Source organism: Scyliorhinus torazame, chromosome 8 (assembly GCF_047496885.1).
Source record: "Scyliorhinus torazame isolate Kashiwa2021f chromosome 8, sScyTor2.1, whole genome shotgun sequence".
NCBI lineage: Eukaryota > Metazoa > Chordata > Chondrichthyes > Carcharhiniformes > Scyliorhinidae > Scyliorhinus > Scyliorhinus torazame.
The window spans coordinates 261188625-261211283 of NC_092714.1; the positions used below are offsets into that span (position 1 = coordinate 261188625).

General features: G+C 52.9%; 1 protein-coding gene across 1 annotated transcript in view; it reads right to left on the reverse strand.

Annotated features, from left to right (window-relative positions):
- Window positions 1–22659, reverse strand: part of LOC140428581 (glutathione synthetase-like) — a 160570-nt gene that overhangs the window by 9564 nt on the left and 128347 nt on the right. Inside the window, exon 12 of the mRNA XM_072515219.1 lies at window positions 17247–17436. Within this exon, the coding sequence (XP_072371320.1) occupies window positions 17247–17436 (190 nt within the window). The remainder of the gene's footprint in view (window positions 1–17246; window positions 17437–22659) is intronic.

The window sequence follows — 22659 nt, forward strand, 5'->3', positions numbered from 1 at the left end:
GCGAGTTCCAGGTACCCACTACCCTCTGTGTAACAAACCTGCCTCGTACATTGATGTGTTGGGTAGGCTGGGTCGATGCGGATTGCACTTGATGCAGTGTAGCGAGAGACAGACCTCCAACGCTTGATAAGATGCAACATGATTTTATTTAACATCTAAACTATTATACATGTGTAGCGCACAAAGACTCCGTGAGAAGAATAGAGTGAAGTCGATGAGGCTTTATTAAGCGTGTCTGTTCCCCCGCAGCTCGATAGTAAACTGGCCTGCGGGGGAAGACTCCGGCTTCTTATACTCCGCCTTCAGGGCGGAGCTTGAGGTCAACGGCCAACCAGGACCCGGGATCTGTCAGCCAATGACATTAGGGCTTCCAGTCCCACATGACCCCCAATACATACTACCACATTCACCCCTTGTCAAAATGAACCCGGCGGGGTGATGCTTCATATGGTGGTAAGGGTTTACAGGGCTGGTCCTGGGAGGACAAAACATTCACATGGCAATACAGTATTGGACAATTTCGTCCTGTTGCAACTATTTACAGAGGGTATAGGAAGAAAAGCAAAATGTTCTTGTGAACAGTCCATATTTGTTTTACATCGACGCCACGAGACAGTCGGGCGGTCTGGTCGTCCGTGTCGATCGCCTCGGCCCCGGCGGTGGTGGTGGTGCTTGTACCAGTGTTGTCGCCTCCAGGAGCCGTACGGTTTCAGCTCGGGTTTGATTCTTGGTCGGTGCTGAGGGGAGGGGAACCGATCCTCCTGGGAAGGGGGCGGTCGCGGGGTGCGGCGGTGGCAGGAAGGGGGGGGTTGGGTTGATGGTGTCGGGGGGGGTGTGCGTGTTGCCGGCGGGCGCCAGATCCCGCAGGGAGACCGTGTCCTGTCGGCCGTCGGGGTACTCCACGTAGGCGTACTGGGGGTTCGCGTGGAGGAGGTGAACCCTTTCGACCAACGGGTCCGCCTTATGTGCCCGCACATGCTTTCGGAGCAGGATGGGTCCTGGGGCCGCCAGCCAGGTCGGCAGCGACGTTCCAGAGGAGGACCTCCTAGGGAAGACAAGGAGACGCTCATGAGGCGTTTGATTAGTGCTCGTACATAATAACGACCGGATGGAATGGAGAGCGTCCGGGAGGACCTCCTGCCACCGTGAAACTGGGAGGTCCGTGGACCGTAGGGCCAGTAGGATGGCCTTCCAGACCGTGCCGTTCTCCCTTTCTACTTGCCCGTTCCCCCGGGGGTTGTAGCTGGTCGTCCTGCTTGAGGCTATGCCCTTGCTGAGCAGGAACTGGCGCAGCTCGTCGCTCATGAAAGAGGACCCCCTGTCGCTGTGGACGTATGCGGGGTAACCGAACAGTGTGAAGATGCTGTTCAGGGCTTTAATGACTGCGGCCGCGGTCATGTCAGAACAGGGAATGGCAAAAGGGAAGCGGGAGTATTCGTCCACTACATTAAGAAAATATGCGTTGCGGTCGGTGGAGGGGAGAGGCCCTTTGAAATCGAGACTGAGGCGTTCAAAGGGGCGGGAAGCCTTAATCAGGTGCGCTCCATCTGGCCTGAAAAAATGCGGCTTGCATTCCGCGCAGATGTGGCAGTCCCTTGTGACTGTACGGACCTCCTCTAAAGAGTATGGGAGATTGCGGGACTTGATGAAGTGGTAAAACCGAGTGACCCCCGGGTGGCAGAGGTCCTCGTGGAGGGTTTGGAGGCAGTTAATTTGTGCGTTGGCACATGTGCCGCGGGATAGGGCATCGGACGGCTCGTTCAGCTTTCCGGGACGATACAAAATCTCATAGTTGAAGGTGGAGAGCTCGATCCTCCACCTTAAGATTTTGTCGTTTTTGATTTTGCCCCGCTGTGCACTATCGAACATGAAGGCTACCGACCGTTGGTCCGTGAGGAGAGTGAATCTCCTGCCGGCCAGGTAATGCCTCCAATGTCGCACAGCTTCCACTATGGCTTGGGCTTCCTTTTCTACTGAAGAGTGGCGGATTTCTGAGGTGTGGAGGGTCCGGGAGAAACAGGCCACGGGTCTGCCCGCTTGGTTAAGGGTGGCCGCTAGAGCCACGTCGGAGGCGTCGCTCTCGACCTGGAAGGGGAGGGACTCGTCGATGGCGCGCATCATGGCCTTTGCGATATCCGCTTTGATGCGGCTGAAGGCCTGGCAAGCCTCTGTCGACAGAGGGAAGGTCGTGGTCTGTATTAGGGGGGGGGCCTTGTCTGCGTACTGGGGGGCCCACTGGGCGTAGTACGAAAAGAACCCCAAGCAGCGTTTCAGGGCTTTTGGGCAGTGCGGGAGGGGAAATTCCATGAGTGCGCGCATACGTTCGGGGTCGGGGCCTATTATCCCATTGCGCACTACGTAGCCCAGAATGGCTAGCCGGTCGGTGCTAAAAACGCACTTGTCCTCGTTGTACGTGAGGTTCAAGGCTTTGGCGGTCTGGAGGAATTTTTGGAGGTTGGCGTCGTGGTCTTGCTGATCGTGGCCGCAGATGGTTACATTGTCGAGATACGGGAACGTGGCCCGCAACCCATGTTGATCAACCATTCGGTCCATCTCCCGTTGGAAGACCGAGACCCCGTTTGTGACGCCAAAAGGGACCCGTAGGAAATGGTATAATCGCCCGTCTGCCTCGAAGGCTGTGTACTTGCGGTCACTTGGGCGGATGGGGAGCTGATGGTAGGCGGACTTGAGGTCCACGGTGGAGAAGACTTTATATTGGGCAATCCGATTGACCATGTCGGATATGCGGGGGAGAGGGTACGCGTCTAGTTGTGTGTATCTGTTGATGGTCTGGCTATAGTCAATGACCATCCTTTGTTTCTCCCCTGTCTTCACTACTACCACCTGCGCTCTCCAGGGACTATTGCTGGCCTGGATTATGCCCTCCTTTAGTAGTCGCTGGACCTCGGACCGAATGAAGGTCCGGTCCTGGGCGCTGTACCGTCTGCTCCTAGTGGCGACGGGTTTGCAATCCGGGGTGAGGTTCGCAAACAAGGACGGGGGTTGCACCTTGAGGGTTGCGAGGCCGCAGATAGTGAGTGGGGGTATGGGGCCGCCGAATTTGAACGTAAGGCTCTGTAGATTGCATTGGAAATCTAATCCCAGCAAGGTGGGGGCACAGAGTTGGGGAAGGACGTTTAGTTTGTAGTTTTTGAACTCCCTCCCCTGCACCGTTAGGGTAACTATGCAGAATCCCTGGATCTGTACGGAGTGGGATCCTGCAGCTAGGCAAATCTTTTGTACGCTGGGATAGGTGGTCAAGGAACAGCGTCTTACCGTGTCGGGGTGTATAAAGCTTTCCATGCTCCCGGAGTCGACTAGGCATGGCGTCTCGTGGCCGTTTATTAGGACTGTTGTCGTCGTCGTCTGGAGTGTCCGGGGCCAAGCTTGATCGAGCGTAATCGAAGCGAGCCGTGGTTGTAGTAGTGGAGTGGGGTCCGTTGTTGCCATCCAAGATGGCATCGGGGATGAACAAAATGGCCGCCCCCATACATCGCACGTGGCTGGGGGGTCACAAGATGGCGGCGGGGGTGGACAAAATGGCCGCCCGCATGCGTCGTACAGGTCTGGGGCGGTCCAAGATGGCGGCGCCCCTCCTCCCCTCGTGGTGGCCGGGACCCAAAATGGCGGCGTCTGCGGGTCGCACATCGGCGCCCCTCCTCCCCTCGTGGTGGCCGGGACCCAAAATGGCGGCGTCTGCGGGTCGCACATGGTGTGCTGGGGGGGCTGGGGAGCGCTAGGACCGCGAGCGCTAGGACCGCGAGCGCTAGGACCGCGCGGAGCTCCCTCGCCGGGGACAGCGGTGGTCGGGGCCCATGTCGGCGGCGCCGGCGGGTCAGGCGTGGGGCCGCGAGCGCTAGGACCGCGCGGAGCTCCCTCACCGGGGACAGCGGTGGTCGGGGCCCAAGTAGGTGGCGCCGGCGGGTGGGGCGCGGGGTGGGGGTTAGGGTGGCGTTAGGGACGCGGAGTGTTGGCCGGGACCCAAAGCGGTAGCGCCGGCGGCGGGTCGTACATGGGCTGCGGGGAGGGGGGTTGGGGAGCGTAGGCGGCGTGCAGGGCTCCCAGTTCTCCTGGGACCGCGGTGGTCGGGACCCAGAGCGGCTGCGCCTGCGGGTCGTACATGGCGTGCTGGGGGGGTTGGGGCGCGTAAACTGCTTGCAGGGCTCCCTGTGCTCCCGGGATGGCGGCGACCTCGCGGGACCGGCACACAACCGCATAATGGCCCTTTTTCCCGCAGCTTTTGCAGATAGCTGCTCGGGCCGGGCAGCGCTGTCGGGGGTGTTTCGCCTGGCCGCAGAAATAGCAGCGGGCGCCCCCGGTGCGACTCGGCGTTTGGACTGCGCAAGCCTGTGGGGTGTCCGGGGGGGTAGGGGGTTTGCCGCCATGGGTACGTACGGGGCCCAATGGGCTGCCGCGTGGTCGGGGCCGTAGGCGCCGGTATTACGCGCGGCCACGTCTAGGGAGGCTGCTAGGAGGCTGCTAGGGCCCGTGCCTCTGAGAGTCCTAGCGACCCTTTTTCTAGAAGTCTTTGGCGGATTTGGGAGGATTGCATACCTGCCACAAAAGCATCGCGCATTAACATGTCCGTGTGTTCGTTTGCGTTCACTGACGGGCAGCTGCAGGCTCGTTCCAAAATCAGCAGCGCGGCGTAGAACTCGTCCATCGATTCTCCGGGAGCTTGCCGTCTCGTCGCGAGCTGGTAGCGAGCGTAGATTTGGTTAACTGGGCGAACGTATAGACTTCTCAGTGCTGCGAACGCCGTCTGGAAATCGTCCGAGTCTTCGATGAGGGAGAAAATCTCCGTGCTCACCCTCGAGTGCAGGACCTGCAGTTTTTGGTCTTCTGAGACTCGGCCGGTGGTCGTTCTGAGGTAGGCCTCGAAGCAAGTCTGCCAGTGTTTGAAGGCTGCTGCCGCGTTCACTGCGTGGGGGCTGATCCTCAGGCATTCCGGAATGATCCTGAGCTCCATAGTCCTTTTTAGGCACGCTTAATAAATTGTAGCGCACAAAGACTCCGTGAGACGAATAGAGTGAAGTCGATGAGGCTTTATTAAGCGTGTCTGTTCCCCCGCAGCTCGATAGTAAACTGGCCTGCGGGGGAAGACTCCGGCTTCTTATACTCCGCCTTCAGGGCGGAGCTTGAGGTCAACGGCCAACCAGGACCCGGGATCTGTCAGCCAATGACATTAGGGCTTCCAGTCCCACATGACCCCCAATACATACTACCACAACATGTTCAACTGTGACTTGACTGGAGACCTGATACTAGCCTAACCAGACTTACTAGCTACCACATGGTGTTTGCACTGGACAGCTCACTGACTCTGACTGTCTCAGAGGCTGGGTCCCGAGAGAGAGCGGGAAAACTGGTGCCCTCTGGCTTTATAGTGGTCGTGTCCTGTCTGGTGATTGGCTGCTCTGTTCTGTGTGCTTACTGGTCATCCTGTGTGTCAATCACTGCCTGTCTGCACTCCATTATATACATCGATGTATATTATGACATCTCCCCCCTTTTTGTTTTCTGTATTGTATGTGTTGAGATAATAAATATTAAGGTGCATGTTCGTGTGGATGTGTACATGTGCGTGACTATATACAGAATGTGCTAAAATGACCTTATGTACACAGGAAGGTGTCGCTAGTGCAGATATAGGGCAGATGAAACGGTAACAACGATATTTACAGAGGTCAAAACGATAAGGTAACACAGTTGTGCAAGAGTTCAGTCTATAAGTTTAGTCTCTGCGGCGGGCAACAAATTCTGGTTGACCACCTCAAGGGTGGATCAGGGGCCGCCTGCACTTGGATAGGCGGGACCGCCGCCAATGTGGTGGTCGCAGAGGGCGTCAGGATTGCTGGTAGATCGGTGGCCTCATGGTAGGGCACGTCCGGAGAAAGCATTGTGTGAGGTGGGACATCATGGCTAGGTGGCGGGCGTGGAACTCTACGCAGCGCCCGTTTGTTGCATCGTAGGAAGGAGCCATCAGCCATGCGGACGAGGAACGATCTCAGGGCCATTTGCTTGACCACCACAGCTGTGGCAGACCAGCCGCCATCAGGCAACTGCACATGAACACGATCAGTTGGGACCAGCTCGGGGAGATCCGTGGCATGAGAGTCGTATGCTGATTTCTGTTGGGCCCGAGACTGCTGCATCTTTTGTATGACCGTGAGGTGGTCAAGATCTGAAACATGGATGGCTGGAACCGTGGTTCGCAGAGTGTGATTTTTTAAAAAAAAATTAAAATATGTTTATTAAGAATTTTTAACAAAATTTTCAACCATACAAAACAAACCCCCTGTAACACAAAAGAAAGAAAGCTTGCATAGCAAGACATGAACATGGCAAGTCAATATGATACAGAGCTTTGTACATTGGATTCCTCCCGTACATATCAGTTTCCTGGATCGTTCATGTATTTTCTTGCTCAAATGCCCCCCAGAAAGGCCCCTCTTCCCCCTCCCTCACCCCCCCCCCCCCCCCCCCCCAGGTTGCTGCTGCTGCTGTCCGACCTTCCTCTAACACTCCGCGAGATAGTCTAGGAACGGTTGCCACCGCCTGTAGAACTCCTGCGCAGACCCCCTCAAGGCAAACTTTATCCTCTCCAACTTGATAAACCCTGCCATATCATTTATCCAGGCCTCCACGCTGGGGGGCTTCGCCTCCTTCCACATTAACAAGATCCTTCGCCGGGCTACTAGGGACGCAAAGGCCAGAATGCCGGCCTCTTTCGCCTCCTGCACTCCCGACTCGTCCATTACTCCAAATAGTGCTAGCCCCCAGCTTAGCTTGACCCAGACTTTCACCACCTTAGATACTGTTCCCGCAACTCCCCTCCAGAACCCCTCCAGTGCCGGGCATGACCAAAACAAATGGACATGGTTCGCCGGACTTCCTGAGCACCTCCCACATCTGTCCTCCACCCCAAAGAACCTACTCAGCCTCGCCCCCGTCATATGCGCTCTGTGAACTACCTTAAACTTTATCAGGCTAAGCCTGGCACATGAGGAAGAGGAATTAACCCTACTTAGGGCAGCAGCTCACAGCCCCTCCTCAATCTCCTCCCCTAGCTCCTCTTCCCATTTACCTTTTAGCTCCTCTACCAAAGCCTCCCCCTCTTCTTTCATCTCCTGGTATATCGCCGACATCTTGCCCTCCCCGACCCATACGCCCGAAATCACCCCGTCTTGAATCCCCTGTGCCGGGAGCACCGGGAATTCCCTCACCTGCCGCCTCACAAACACCCTCACTTGCATATACCTGAAAGCATTTCCTGGGGGTAGTCCAAAGTTCTCCTCCAGCGCCCCTAAGCTCGCAAACGTCCCGTCGATGAACAGGTCCCCCATTCTTCTAATCCCTGCCCGATGCCAGCTCTGAAACCCCCCCGTCCATCCTTCCTGGGACAAACCGATGGTTATCCCTGATCGGGGACCACACCGAGGCTCCCATCGCTCCCCTATGTCGTTTCCACTGCCCCCAGATCTTTAACGTTGCCGCCACCACTGGGCTCGTGGTGTACCTTGTCGGCGAGAGCGGCAGCGGTGCCGTCACCAGTGCCCCCAGGCTCGTTCCTTTGCAGGACGCCATCTCCAACCTCTTCCACCCCACCCCCGCTCCCTCCATCACCCACTTACGGATCATCGCCACGTTGGCTGCCCAGTAGTAGCCACCCAGTTTCGGCACCGCCAACCCTCCTCTATCTCTGCTACGCTCCAGGAACCCCCTCCTTACCCTCGGGGTCTTGCTAGCCCACACAAATCCCATAATGCTCCTGCTTACCCTCTTAAAGAAGGCCTTGGTAATCACAATTGGGAGGCATTGGAATACAAAAGGAAACCTCGGGAGAACCACCATTTTGATCGACTGTACACTGCCCGCCAGCGAGAGTGGCAACATGTCCCACCTTTTAAAGTCCTCCTCCATCTGTTCCACCAGCCACGTCAATTAAGTTTGTGCACTGCCCCCCAGCTCCTAGCTACCTGAATCCCCAAGTATCGAAAGCTCCTCTCCACCCTCCTCAACGGTAGGTCGTCTATCCCTCTTCCCTGATCCCCCGGCTGCACCACAAAGAGCTCACTCTTTCCCACATTGAGCTTATAGCCCGAGAAGTCTCCAAACTCCCTTAGGATCTGCATGATCTCAACCATCCCCTCCACTGGATCCGCCACATACAGCAACAAGTCGCCTGCGTACAGCGACACTCGATGTTCCTCTCCCTCTCGGACCACCCCCTTCCATTTCCCCGACTCTCTTAACGCCATGGCCAAAGGTTCAATTGCTAATGCAAACAGCAGAGGGGGACAGCGGGCACCCCTGCCTCGTCCCTCGGTACAGCCGGAAATACTCCAACCTCCGCCGGTTCGTGACCACACTCGCCACCGGGGCTCTGTACAGGAGCTTAACCCAAACCTCCTCAACAGTTCCCAGAGATACTCCCACTCTACTCGGTCAAAGGCCTTCTCCGCGTCCATGGCTGCCACAATCTCTGCCTCTCCCTCCACCGATGGCATCATTATCACATTTAGGAGCCTTCGCACATTGGTATTTAGCTGCCTACCCTTTACGAATCCCATCTGGTCCTCGTGAATCACCCCCGGGACACAGTCCTCAATCCTCGTAGCCAACATTTTTGCCAGCAACTTAACATCTACGTTGAGGAGCGAGATCGGTCTATACGACCCGCATTGCAGTGGGTCTTTATCCCACTTCAAGATCAAAGGGATCATCGCCTCCGACATTGTCAGGGGCAGAGTCTCCCCCCTCCCTTGCTTCATTGAAGGTCCTTACCAGCAACGGGGCCAACAGGTCTACATACTTCCCATAAAACTCCACCGGGAACCCATCCGGCCCGGGGTCTTCCCCGCCAGTCCGTTAACCAGCTCCTCCACCCCAATGGGTGCCCCCAAACCAGCCACCTCCTGCTCCTCCACCGTCGGGAACCCCAGTTGGTCCAAGAATCGTCGCAACCCCTCTTTTCCCCCTGGGGGCTGGGACCTATACAGCTCCTCGTAAAAGGCCTTAAATGCCTCAATCACTTTCACCGCACTCCGCACCGTAGTTACCCTGCCATCCTTGACTCCACCTATTTCCCTCGCTGCCATCCTCTTACGGAGCTGATGTGCCAGCATCCGACTCGCCTTCTCCCCATATTCATATATCGCCCCCTGTGCCTTCCTCCACTGTGCCTCTGCCTTCCCTGTGGTCAACAAGTCGAACTCCGTCTGGAGACTTTGTTTCTCCCTGAGTAGTCCCTCATCAGGAGCCTCTGCATATCTCCTGTCCACCCTTAAAATCTCCCCCACTAACCTCTCCCTTTCCCTGCCCTCTCTCTTCATCGTATGAGCCCTGATGGAGATTAACTCTCCCCTGACCACCGCCTTCAGCGCCTCCCATACTACTCCCGCCTGCACCTCCCCGTTGTCGTTGGCCTCCAGGTACCTTTCGATGCACCCCCGCACCCTCCCACACACTTCCTCGTCTGCCAACAGTCCCACATCCAACCGCCACAACGGGCGTTGGTCCCTCTCCTCCCCCAGCTCTAGCTCCACCCAATGCGGTGCGTGGTCTGAAATGGCTATGGCCGAATACTCCGTTCCCTCCACTTTCGGGATCAATGCCCTGCCCAAAACAACAAAATCTATCCAGGAGTAGGCCTTATGTACATGGGAGAAAAAAGAAAATTCTCTGGCCAAAGGCCTGGCAAATCTCTACTTCCCCCATCTGATCCATAAACCCCCTGAGCACCTTGGCCGCCGCCGGCCTCTTCCCCGTCCTAGATCTGGAACGATCTAATGCTGGGTCCAACACCGTGTTGAAATCCCCACCCATTATCAAGCTCCCTACCTCCAAGTCTGGAATACGCCCCAACATCCGTTTCATGAATCCAGCATCGTCCCAGTTCGGGGCGTATACATTTACCAATACCACCTCCGTCCCCTGCAACCTACCGCTCACCATCACGTATCGGCCTCCATTGTCCGCTACTATGATCTTGGCGTCAAACGACACCCGCTTCCCCACCAGTATTGCCACCCCTCTATTCTTCGCATCCAGCCCCGAATGGAATACCTGTCTTACCCATCCCTTCCTTAACCCGACCTGATCTGCCACCTTCAGATGTGTCTCCTGAAGCATGACCACGTCAGCCTTCAGTCCCTTTAGGTGCGCGAACACTCGGGCCTCTCACATTCCACGTGATCAGCCGGATTGGGGGGCTACCCCCCTCCCGCCGACTAGCCATCTCCTATCTTAGGCCAGTCACGTGCCCGCGCCTCCAGTCCCCCCGACGGGGAACCCCCGTCCCGACCACCTCATCCATTTTCAGTTCCCCCTCGGCCAGTGCAGCAGCAACCCTATTGTCTCCCCCTCTCCGCCCCTTCCCTCCCCCCTCCCCGCTAGATCCGCATCTAGCTCTTTTGCTCCTCCCATACTACTTCCGTGAGTCAGCTGACTTCTGCTGACCCCGGCTTCCCCCGCCTTCCCGTTGACCACCCCGTGTGGGAGTCGCTCCTCCTTACCTTCCTCCATCCCCCCCCCTCCCTAGCGCGGGAAAAAGCCCGCGCGTTCCTGAGCCAGCACCGCCCCGTGGCGCAGCTCCTGCTGCGGCCTTATCCCAGTTCCCCCATCCCCGAGTCTCACCTCCCTCCAGCACCGACGCCCATATTTCCCACTACCCCGTCAACAGAAAAAAAACCAAGAACTCTTCCCACATCCCCATCCATCATCCCACCCATGAAACATTCTTTACCCATATTTACAACCCCGTATACAGTCAACATCCCCCCCACAAACGCAGCCCCTCAGTTCGAGTCCAATTTTTCCGTTTGGATAAAGGTCCAAGCCTCTTCTGGCGTTTCGAAATAGTGGTGTCGGTCCTGATAAGTGACCCACAGTCGGCCTGGCTGCAGCATTCCGAACCTGACTCTTTTTCTATGCAGCACCGCCTTGGCCGGTTGAAGCCAGCTCTCCTCTTTGCCACCTCCGCACTCCAGTCCTGGTAGACTCGGATCACCGCATTCTCCCATCTACTGCTCCTCACCTTCTTGGCCCATCTCAGGACACTTTCTTTGTCCGCGAAGCGATGGAACCTCGCCACTATCGCCCTTGGCGGCTCATCAGCCCTGGGTCTCCTCGCCAGGACCCGGTGAGCTCCTTCCAGCTCCAGGGGGCTCGGACAGACCTCCGCACCCATCAGCGAATGGAGCATCGTGCTCACGTACGCCCCAGCATCAGCTCCCTCCACTCCTTCGGGGAGACCCAGAATCCGGAGATTCTTCCTCCTCGACCTGCTCTCCAGGACCTCGAGCCCACCTCCTGTGCACCGCCTCGTGTGCCTCCATCTTTACCGCCAGGCCAAGGATCTCGTCCTCGTTCTCATTAGTTTTATCCCTCACCTCACGAAGCTCCACTGCCTGGGCCTTCTGGGTTTCATTCAGCCCCTCGATCGCCAACAGCATTGGCGCCAGCACCTCCTTTTTAAGCTCCTCCACACAGCGCCTGAGGAATTCCTGCTGGTCCGGCCCCCATGCTGTTCGATCTCCGCCCTCCACCATCTTGTTTTTTCCCCCTCGTTTTTGCCGCTGCTCCAAAGCCTTTTTCTCCGACGCTCCACCGCTAATCCCTGCCATACAACGTAAGGGGGACCTTACTTCACCTTCCCACACGGGATTCAATCAAAAAATTTCCGTTGGGGCTCTGTGATCGCGGGAGAACTGCCGAAATGTGCGGCTTAGCTCCGCATCGCCGCAACCGGAAGTCCCGCAGAGTGCGATTTATGAGCATCTGCGCGGGAGACAACCCAATGCACAGCGGGGATGCTCTGTATGCCAGCAGCGCCAGGTTAAAGTCGGAGCCTGAGTCTGCAGCCTTGCATAGTAATCTCTTGACGATATGGACCCCTTTTTCGGCCTTCCCGTTTGACTGCGGGTAGTGGGGCTGGAGGTTACGTGACAAAAGTTGTATAGGCGGGCAAAATCAGACCATTCCTGACTGTAAAAACAGGGACCGTTGTCACTCATCACCATGAGCGGTATCCCATGCCTGGCAAACGTTTCTTTGCAGGCTTTAATCTCCACCTTCGACGTGAGGTCGGATAGTTTCACCACTTCAGGGTATTTGGAGAAGTAGTCGACCAGGAGGACATAGTCACGCCTCTTGGCGTGGAAAAGGTCGACACCGACTTTGGACCATGGGGAGGTCACTCTCTCATGTTGCTGCAGAGTTTCTTTGGGTTGAGCTGGCTGAAATTTCTGACATGTGGGGCAGTTGGGGACCGTGTTGGCAACGTCCTGGCTGATGCCCGGCCAATAGACTGCCTCTAGAGCTCTTCGTCAACATTTCTCGACCCCCAGGTGACCCTCATGGAGTTGGCCGAGCACCATAGCTCGCATGCTGTACAGAATCACAATCCTATCGAGCTTCATGAGGATGCCGTCCACCACCGTCAGGTCGTCCTTGACGTTGTGAAACTGGGGACACTGTCCCTTCTGCCTGCTATTTCGTGAGGTGCTGCATCATACGCTGTAGCAGAGGATCCTTGGCCGTTTCCTCACGAATTTGGATGACCTTCTCATCAGTGGCCGGAAGGTTGGAGGCACACAATTGCACCTGCGCATCGATTTGGCAGACAAAGTCAGTTTGTTCACACGGTGTGGTGATAGACCTGGAAAGGGCATCTGCAACAATGAGTTTGTTGCCATGCGTGTAGACAAGTTCAAAGTCATAGCGGCGTAGCTGGAGAAGGATTCATTGTAACCGAGGCGTCATGTCATTCAAATCCTTCTGGACTATGTAGACTAGTGGCCTGTGATCCATCTCAACCGTGAATTTTGGGAGACCATACACATAGTCGTGAAATTTGTCGATTCCCGTTAGGAGACCCAGGCATTCCTTCTCGATCTGAGCATACCGTTGCTCAGTGGGCGTCATGGCTCTGGAGGCATACGCAACTGGGGCCCATGAGGAGGAGTCATCCCGTTGGAGGAGCACCGCCCCAATACCGTCCTGGCTCGCGTCAGTGGATATTTTGGTCTCTTTGGTAGGGTCGAAGAACGCCAGAACCGGGGCTATGGCGAGTTTTGCCCTCAGCTCACACCATTCGTTCTCATGAGCAGGCAGCCACTGGAATTCCGTCGACTTTTTGACGAGATGGCGGAGGGCTGTGGTGTGTGCTGCCATGTTGGGAATGAACTTCCCGAGGACGTTGACCATCCCTAGAAAGCAGAGGACCGCCTTCTTGTCCTCTGGGGTCTTCATGGCGTTGATCGGCATCTGGCCGCACGCCTTGCGATGTGGTCACCAAGGAATTTGATTCCTGATTGACCGAACGAGCACTTGGCACTGTTGAGTTGGAGGCCATGCTCATGGATTCTGTGGAATACCTGCTTGAGGCGATCAATGTGTTCTTGTGGAGTTGTGGACCAGATTATGACATCATCAACATACACGCGCACCCCCTCGATACCCTCCATCATCTGTTCCATGATGCGGTGAAATACCTCTGAGGCAGAGATGATGCCAAAAGGCATCCGGTTGTAGCAGTAGTGACCGAACGGGGTATTGAATGTGCACAGCTTGCGACTGGATGCATCCAGCTGTATTTGCCAGAACCCCTTGGAGGCGTCCAGCATCGTAAAGAGTTTGGCATGAGCCATCTCGCTGGTCAACTCCTCTCGTTTTGGTATCGGGTAATGTTCCCTCATGATGTTGCGATTTAAATCCTTGGGTCAATGCAGATTCGAAGCTCCCCTGACGGCTTCTTGACTCAGACCATGGTGCTTACCCAGTCTATGGGTTCTGTGACCTTTGATATGATGCCCTGGTCCTGGAGGTCCTGTAGCTGCTGCTTGAGGTGTGCCGGCACGTGGTGCGTGGATCACAGGGGTGGCGTTTGGTTTGAACAGGATTTTGTATCGGTATGGGAGTGTGCCCATTCCGTCGAACACGCTGTGATGATGTCATCAATTTCAGCCTGGAATTTCTCATCAGGTGAGGCCGTCGCCTGTGAGGATGACATGGTGTGGACTTGCTGAACCAAGTTCAGGAGTTTGCAGGCCCGAGCACCGAGCAGGGATGCTCTGTCAGGTCCCATGATCTCAAATCGCAGTGTCGCTTTAAATGATTTATTGGAAACTCCGAGTTGGCATGAGCCACTGGCAGCTATGGCATTGCCATTGTAGTCAAGGAGCTGGCAGGCCGGTAGAAGAATGCTTGGTCTGACGCGGATGATGTCGAGATCGGATTTGGAGATGAGGTTCGCCGATGCGCCGGTGTCCAGTTTGAACCGGATGCGAGCCTTGTTGACTGTGAGGACAGCACACCACTCGTCGTCAGGATCCAAGGTGAGGATCGGGAGGTGCTTCGCTGTCTTGGAGAAAGACAGCGCATGCTTTGTAATGTTGCCCACCCGGTATGGAGATTTGAGGCATGCAGCATCAGGATCTGTTGGGCTGTCGGGGTCGGAGTCTGGCATGGCCTGCTGTATTGAACGGACGCTTCTGCGCCGCGGCTGGGATCGCTGGATGCTGGGCAGTGGAGCAGATCTGCAAAGGGCTGCGTAGTGGCCAAGCTTGCCACACTGTAGACACCGTTGTGATTTTGCCGCTTTAAATGGGCGGAGCCATAATTCGGACATGTCATGACGCCAACGTCAGCGCGTTCCGTGCGCCATAGCGCATCGCAACGCGGTGCGTCGAACGACGTACGCACCTGCGCAGTCTGGTCGTCGGTCTCGCCGTCCCCTCGGTAGTGGCGCGCATGCGTAGGGGCCCAGGAAAAACACGCGGAATGGCCACTCTCGTCGATACTTAGGCCCTGCATTTGTGCGATGGCCTGCACCCGTTCCGCCTCGTGGGTGATTAGCTTTGCTGTTTCTGCCGCCCTGATGTGGCAGTACCGATTGTTAGCATGTTTGTGGAGAACGCACGTTTCAATGGCGATGGTGAGGGTGAGCTGCTTGACTTTCAGGAGCTGCTGGCGAAGGGAATCGGAGTGGACCCCGAAAACGATCTGATCCCGGATCATGGAATCAGTGGTCGAGTCATAGTTACATGACTGCACGAGGATGCGGAGATGGGTCAGAAAGGATTGAAAAGGTTCATCCTTATCCTGAAACCTCTGCTGGAAAACATACCGTTCAAAGTTCTCATTCACCTCAATGTCGCAGTGTCTGTCGAACTTCAGTAGGACTGTTTTAAATTTCGTCTTGTCTTCGCCTTCAGCGAATTTAAGGGAGTTGTAGATGTGGATGGCGTGGACCCCGGCTGTGGAGAGGAATAGTGCGATCTTCCTGGCGTCCAATGAGGCCTCGAGGTCGGTGGCTTCTAAATAGAGTTGTAACTTTTGTTTGAAGATCTTCCAATTTGCACCGAGATTGCCGGTGTTGCAGAGCTGCGGAGGAGGGCGGACGTTTTCCATGTCACCGGATGGCTGTTTGCTGGTCAACGCTGATTCACTCAAGGTAGGTCCGTCTGTTTGCTGGTCAACGCTGATTCACTCAAGACAGGTCCGTCAATTTTCAGCATCACTCACTGGTACCATGATGTGTTGGGTAGGCTGGGTCAATGTGGACTGCACTTGATGCAGTGTAGCGAGAGACAGACCTCCAACACTTGATAAGATGCAACACGATTTTATTTAACATCTAAACTATTATATATGTTCAACTGTGGGTTGACACTATGCTGACTTGACTGGAGACCTGATACTAGCCTAACCAGACTTACTAGCTACCACATGGTGTTTGCACTGGACAGCTCACTGACTCTGACTGTCTCAGAGGCTGGGTCCCGAGAGAGCTGGAAAACTGGTGCCCTCTGGCTTTATAGTGGTCGTGTCCTGTCCGGTGATTGGCTGCTCTGTTCTGTGTGCTTACTGGTCATCCTGTGTGTCAATCACTGCCTGTCTGCACTCCATTGTATACATAGATGTATATTATGACATACATCTCCTCTAAACCTTGCCCCTCGCACCTTAAACCTATGCCCCCTAGTAATTGACCCCTCTACCCTGGGAAAAAGCCTCTGACTATCCACTCTGTCTATGCCCCTCATAATTTTGTAGACCTCTATCAGGTCACCCCTCAACCTCCGTCGCTCCAGCGAGAACAAACCAAGTTTATTCAACCTCGTCTCATAGCTAATGCCCTCCGTACCAGGCAACACCCTGGCAAATCTCTTCTGCACCCTCTCGAAAGCCTCCACATCCTTCTGGTAGTGTGGCATCCAGAATTGAACACTACACTCCAAGTGTGGCCTAACCAAGGTTGTATACAGCTGCAACATGACTTGCCAATTTTTATACTCAATGCCCCGGCCAATGAAGGCAAGCATGCCGTATGCCTTCTTGACTACCTTCTCCGCCTGTGTTGCCCCTTTCAGTGACCTGTGGACCTGTACACCAAGAACTCTGACTGTTAATACTCTTGAGGGTTCTAACATTTACTGTATATTCCCTACGTGCATTAGACCTTCCAAAATGCATTACCTCACATTTGTCCAGATTAAACTCCATCTGCCATCTCTCCGCCCAAGTCTCTAAACGATCTAAGTCCTGCTGTATCCTCTGACAGTCCTCATCGCTGTCCGCAATTCCACCAACCTTTGTGTCGTCTGCAAACTTACTAATCAGACCGGTTACATTTTCCTCCAAATCATTTATATATATACTACGTACAGCAAATGTCTCAGCACTGAACCCTGCGGAACACCACTAGTTACAAGCCTCTAATCAAAAAGCACCCTTCCATTGCTACTCTCTGCCTTCTACGACCTAGCCAGTTCTGTATCCATCTTGCCAGCTCACCCCTGATCCCATGTGACTTCCACCTTTTGTACCAATCTGCCATGAGGGACCTTGTCAAAGGCCTTCCTGAAGTCCATATAGACAACATCCACTGCCCTACCTGCATCAATCATCTTTGTGACCTCCTCGAAAAACTCTATCAAAGCTCTATCAGCAGTGCATTGAATGACCCATCGTAATTTTGGTTACGACATTGGGAGATCTCCCTGCTGGTCTTCAAATCCCTCCCTGACCCACTGGATCAGACCTATCTGAATGGCTGCTGCCTTCAGCAAAGCAAGGCTCAATATTTTCCTGCAGAGCAGACCTGGGACTCCAGTCTTGTGAAAAGAGCTGGAACTCAGAGATGGCAATGCAATGAACGAAGTCAGCAGCTTCAGGGCGATGCATGGGGGAAACATGTTAAAAGGTGAGACAGTAGTTAGAAGATCAAGAGCTCTACTCACCCGATGTAGACTCCAAACACTCCCAACTCAACCACGCACTCTGACAATTTCAATGCTGATCCTGGGTAAAGTAAGTAGTTCTTCACTGTCTGTGGTTTGATCCTGTCCATCAGGATATAGGCTGATCGCTTTGGTCCATCCTTAATGTTTCCAAGAAGCTGCTTGAGCTCTTCTCCAAAAATATTGTTTCCTGACAGAAAGGCAAACAGCAAGGAATAAACACGCAGGATTTTTGGCAAGAAAAAGACTCACAGCCTCCGTCAACTAATGGTTTAATTGTGGGAAAGGGACAACATGCATTTAGCTGCCCTTTGACCCCAGGAACTTTCACTGATTTAGGTGAGAAATGAATGTGGAAGAATTCACAGTTGGAGGCATGTGTGATGAGGTAGACTGAGTGCAGTCCGTCTCTGATACTGAAGGGGTTAAAACCATTAACTGCAGCAGAGATCCCCTGGGAAACTGTTGGGAAGATTCTGTGATTTTCCACAGCTGCAGATGGGCTGCACAAACAAGATGATAAAGGACAAGAGAATGGGAACTTTGATAATCTACTCGGAGGTACAGTTAACAGTCAAGGACCACAGATGTGTGTTTGCTGATTGTATGATTATGTAGCCTTGTTAGTGATTGAATATTGTAATTCGGCAAGCGTATAGATGCTATAATTGGTTAATATATAATCATGTATATGGAGTGTCAAAAATAGAGAAACTAATTGTAATAGGTTAAAGATAATAGTACACTTAATGCCCATCTTTGATTGGTATATGCAAATAACAGATAATGCAAAGGTATAAGACTTGATGTTAATGTATTGCTTGTGGAGTCTGTTAGAGGTGAAAATATTCACACGTAGGCCTGTTTGAGTAAGTAAAGAAGCAGTTTATTATTTCAGATCTAGGAGAAAAATTTGGAGACTACTATACTTTTTTGTTTCAAAAAACAACACACGCAAACAGGTATAATAATATAGTCCATTTTTTTTGTTCTTCTTCCTCCAAATGAAATCCTTCTCAATTGACAGTCTCCTTGAACAAGAAGGTCTCCGCACGATCTGTCCATTTCTCTTCGCCTCGGCATTTCTCTTTAAAGTCAGATACTTTAGTTCAATCTGATCACAGAGTCCCTTGTAATTCTCCAACACAGGAGCATTGGTTATAAAGAACAAAGAGAAATTACAGCACAGGAACAGGCCCTTTGGCTCTCCAAGCCTGCGCCGATCCAGATCCTCTATCTAAAACTGTCGCCTATTTTCTAAGGATCTGTATCCCTCTGCTCCCTGCCCATTCATGTATCTGTCTAGCTACATCTTGAATGACGCTATCGTGCCTGCCTCTACCACCTCTGCCGGCAATGCGTTCCAGGCACCTACCACCCTCTGCATAAAGAACTTTCCATGCATATCTCCCTTAAACTTTTCCCCTCTCACCTTGAACTCGTGACCCCTAGTAATTGAGTCCCCCACTCTGGGAAAAAGCTTCTTGCTATCCACCCTATCTATACCTCTCATGATTTTGTAGACCTCAATGAGGTCCCCTCACCCCCCACCCCCAATCTCTGTCTTTCTAATGAAAATTATCCTAATCTACTCAACCGCTCTTCATAGCTAGCGCCCTCCATACCAGGCAACATCCTGGTGAACCTCCTCTGCACCTTCTCCAAAGCATCCGTTGGTAAGATGGCGACCAGAACTGTACGCAGTATTCCAAATGTGGCCTAACCAAAGTCTTATACAACTGTAACATGACCTGCCAACTCTGGTACTCAATACCCCTTCCGATGAAGGAAAGCATGCCGTATGCCTTCTTGACCACTCTATCGACCTGCACAGCCACCTTCAGGGTACAATGGACCTGAACACCCAGATCTCTCTGTACATCAATTTTCCACAGGGCTTTTTCATTTATCGTATAGTTTGTTCTTGTCACAGCTTTCAGGCCGTCCAATGCCTGTTGAAAATCTGCTGTCTACTGAAATTTTCGACTTTGCTCCAGCAAGTCCATCAGTGGAGCAACCACGCTACAAAACCTTTGCACAAATGTTCGATCAAATCCACTCATGCCAAGAAATCGCATTATTTCCCTTCGTCTTGAGGGTATCGGAAACGCCTCAATGAAAGTGACTTGGGCTTTTCCAAATTCACTTTTGGCTAGGTTTATCACCAAACCTGCCTCCTGAAGTCGATCAAATAACTCCATCAGATGTTTTAAATGTTCTGTCCATGTCTGGCTGAAAATTACCAGATCATCGATGTGTACTGCACAATTGGGTAATCCTGAAACAACTTTCTGCACTGTAAATTCTATGATAATCTATAAAACTTTGTTAGTTAATCGTTGAAATGTGGCTGGGGCGGTTTTCATGCCAAATGGCATAACTTTGAATTGGTATATACCATCTGGAGTCACAAAAGCTGAAATCTCCTTCGCCCTTTCGGATAAAGGTACCTGCCAGTAACCTTTAAGTAAATCCAGTTTGGAAATAAAAGCTGAATGTCCCACTTTCAATGCAGTCCTCCAAAGGTGGGATAGGATAAGAGTCCATTCTTGTAACTGCATTAACCTTTCTATAATCCACACACAACCATTGGGTACCATCTGGTTTTGGTACCATCACTATGGGTGAGCTCCATTGGCTGCAACCCACTTCAATTATGCCATTTTTAAGCATACTCTCAATCTCTTTGTTAACCTGTGCCAATTTTAAAGGGTTAAGTATATATGGATGTTGTTTAATTGGAACAGCATTTCCCACATCTACATCATGTTTGGCCATTTTAGTACTTCCCAATTTATCTCCACAAACTTGCCCATGTGATATCAATAACTTTTTCAGGTCAGTTCGTTTTTCCTCTGGAAGGTAACTCAACAATTTATCCCAATTTTTAAGAATATCATCGTTTTCCAATTTAATTTGAGATATGTCAAATTCACAGTCATCTGGATTTAGTTCGTCACTTTGAGTTAGAATCATTAAAACTGCTTCCTTTTTCTCTCCTTCCCTTTCAAAGTACCTTTTAAGCATATTCACATGACACACTCGGTAATTCTTCCTTCTATCTGGTGTTTTTACCACATAGTTCACCTCACTTAATTTCCTTTCAATCTGATAAGGTCCACAAAACCTAGCTTTTAAAGGCTCACCTACCACTGGGAACAACACTAAAACTTTATTTCCATTGGCAAAACTACGAACTTTGGATTTCTTGTCCACGGCCCGTTTCATCACATTTTGTGCAACTTTCAAATGCTGTCTCGCCAATTCACCTGCTCTATTTAATTGTTCCCTAAAATTTGACACGTAATCCAATAATGTAATTTCCGATTTCTCACTCACCAATTTTTCCTTCATCAATTTAAGTGGTCCTCTTACCTCATGACCAAAAGTTAGTTCAAAAGGACTGAATTTGGTTGACTCATTAGGTGCATCCCTAATTGCAAACAGTACAAATGGAATTCCTTTATCCCAATCCTCTGGATAATCATGACAATAAGCCCTCAACGTTGTCTTTAATGTCTGATGCCACCTTTCTAACGCTCCCTGCGATTCCGGATGGTGCGCAGTTGATTTAAATTGTTTTATTCCTAAGCTAGCCATAACTTCTTTGAATAACCTGGAGGTAAAATTCGATCCTTGATCCTATTGTATTTCTGTGGGTAATCCATATCTAGTAAAGAATTTAAGTAACTCCTCCACAATCTTTTTAGCTGTAATATTACGTACTGGAATGGCCTCTGGAAACCTAGTAGACACATCCATTATCGTCAAAAGATATTGATTCCCACTTTTCGTTTTCGGAAGCGGTCCTACGCAATCAATTAGAACCCTTGTAAAAGGTTCCTCAAATGCTGGAATGGGTATTATGGGTGCTGGTTTTATCACTGCTTGAGGTTTCCCTATCACTTGGCATGTGTAACATGATTGACAAAATTTCACCAGCTGCTGTGGGAGGCCACACATCTTAGAGCAATAAAGCCTCAGTTGTATCCAACTCTAGTCTTTGTTCAATTGATCGTGCATCAATTTATTGCTCTAAGATTTTCTAAAAGATCGACCTCCGAATCAAGCCAGATCGCCTGCAGCTGGATCCGCAATCAAGCGACGCCAAAAAGGACTTTAATCACTGGCTAGCTTGCTTTGAGGCGTATATCAACTCAGCGACCACCCGTTCCGGAGGCTCAGAAGATACAGATCCTGTACTCAAGGTTGAGCTCCAACGTGTTTCCGCTGATACAGGACGCCCCGAACTACGCCGACGCCATGGCGCTCCTCAAAGAAAACTACACACAGAAAACGAACACGCTCTTCACCAGGCACGTACTCGCCACTCGCTCTCAACTCCCTGGTGAGTCCATCGAAGACTTCTGGCGGGCCTTAATCCCACTCGTCCGGGACTGTGACTGTCAGGCCATTACGGCCACCGAACATTCGAACCTCCTTATGCGGGACGCGTTCGTTACGGGGATTGGGTTGGACCTCATACGCCAAAGAATGTTAGAAGGGGCCACGCTTGATCTAGCTGAGACAAAGAAGCTAGCTCTCCATGACGGTCGCCTCGCGCAACATTCAGGCCTGCCTCCCAGCCACGCGGCCCACCCCTCCTACTCATCGTGGACCCCACAGACGGCCGCCCCAGCGGGGGCCTTACCCAGCCAGTACGCCTGCGCCATGCGCCAGCCCGCGCACCTCGCGGTCCCCGTTGTTACTTCTGTGGCCAGCATAAACACCCTCGCCAACGCTGCCCGGCCCGCACTGCCCTTTGCAAGGCTTGCGGCAAAAAGGGGCACTTTACCGCGGTGTGCCAGACCTACGCCGTCGCCGCTATCGCCCCCATCCCCCTAGTCTACACACAATGGGCGCCACCATCTTCACCTCCCCGGACCACGCGCGGCCAGTGGGCGCCGCCATTTTCTACCCCTCAGTCCACGTGCGGCCCATGGCCGCCGCCATCTTGTCCAACCCCCGCAAAGTGCGGCCCATGGGCACCGCCATTTTGTCCCCCGCAGGATCTTCAGGCGCCGCTATCTTGTCTCCCCCACGGGACATGGACACCGACAGCATTCCAGGACATGGGCCCCCCAGGCTCCCCATCATCCGACGGCAGTGATGACCGACCACGATTCGCCTCAGTGACGATCGACCAGTCTCGTCCGCACAACCTGGCCACCGCATCGACCAGCGTGAAAATCAATGGCCTCATGACCTCTTGCCTGCTGGACTCCGGGAGCACCGAAAGCTTCATACACCAGGATACGGTAAGGCACTGCTCCCTCGCGGTACACCCTGCCAACCAAAGAATCTCCCTGGCCTCCGGATCCTATTCCGTCGCAATCCGGGGGTTCTGTACGGTCACACTCACGGTCCAGGGCGTAGAATTCAGTGGCTTCCGCCTCTACATCCTCCCTAACCT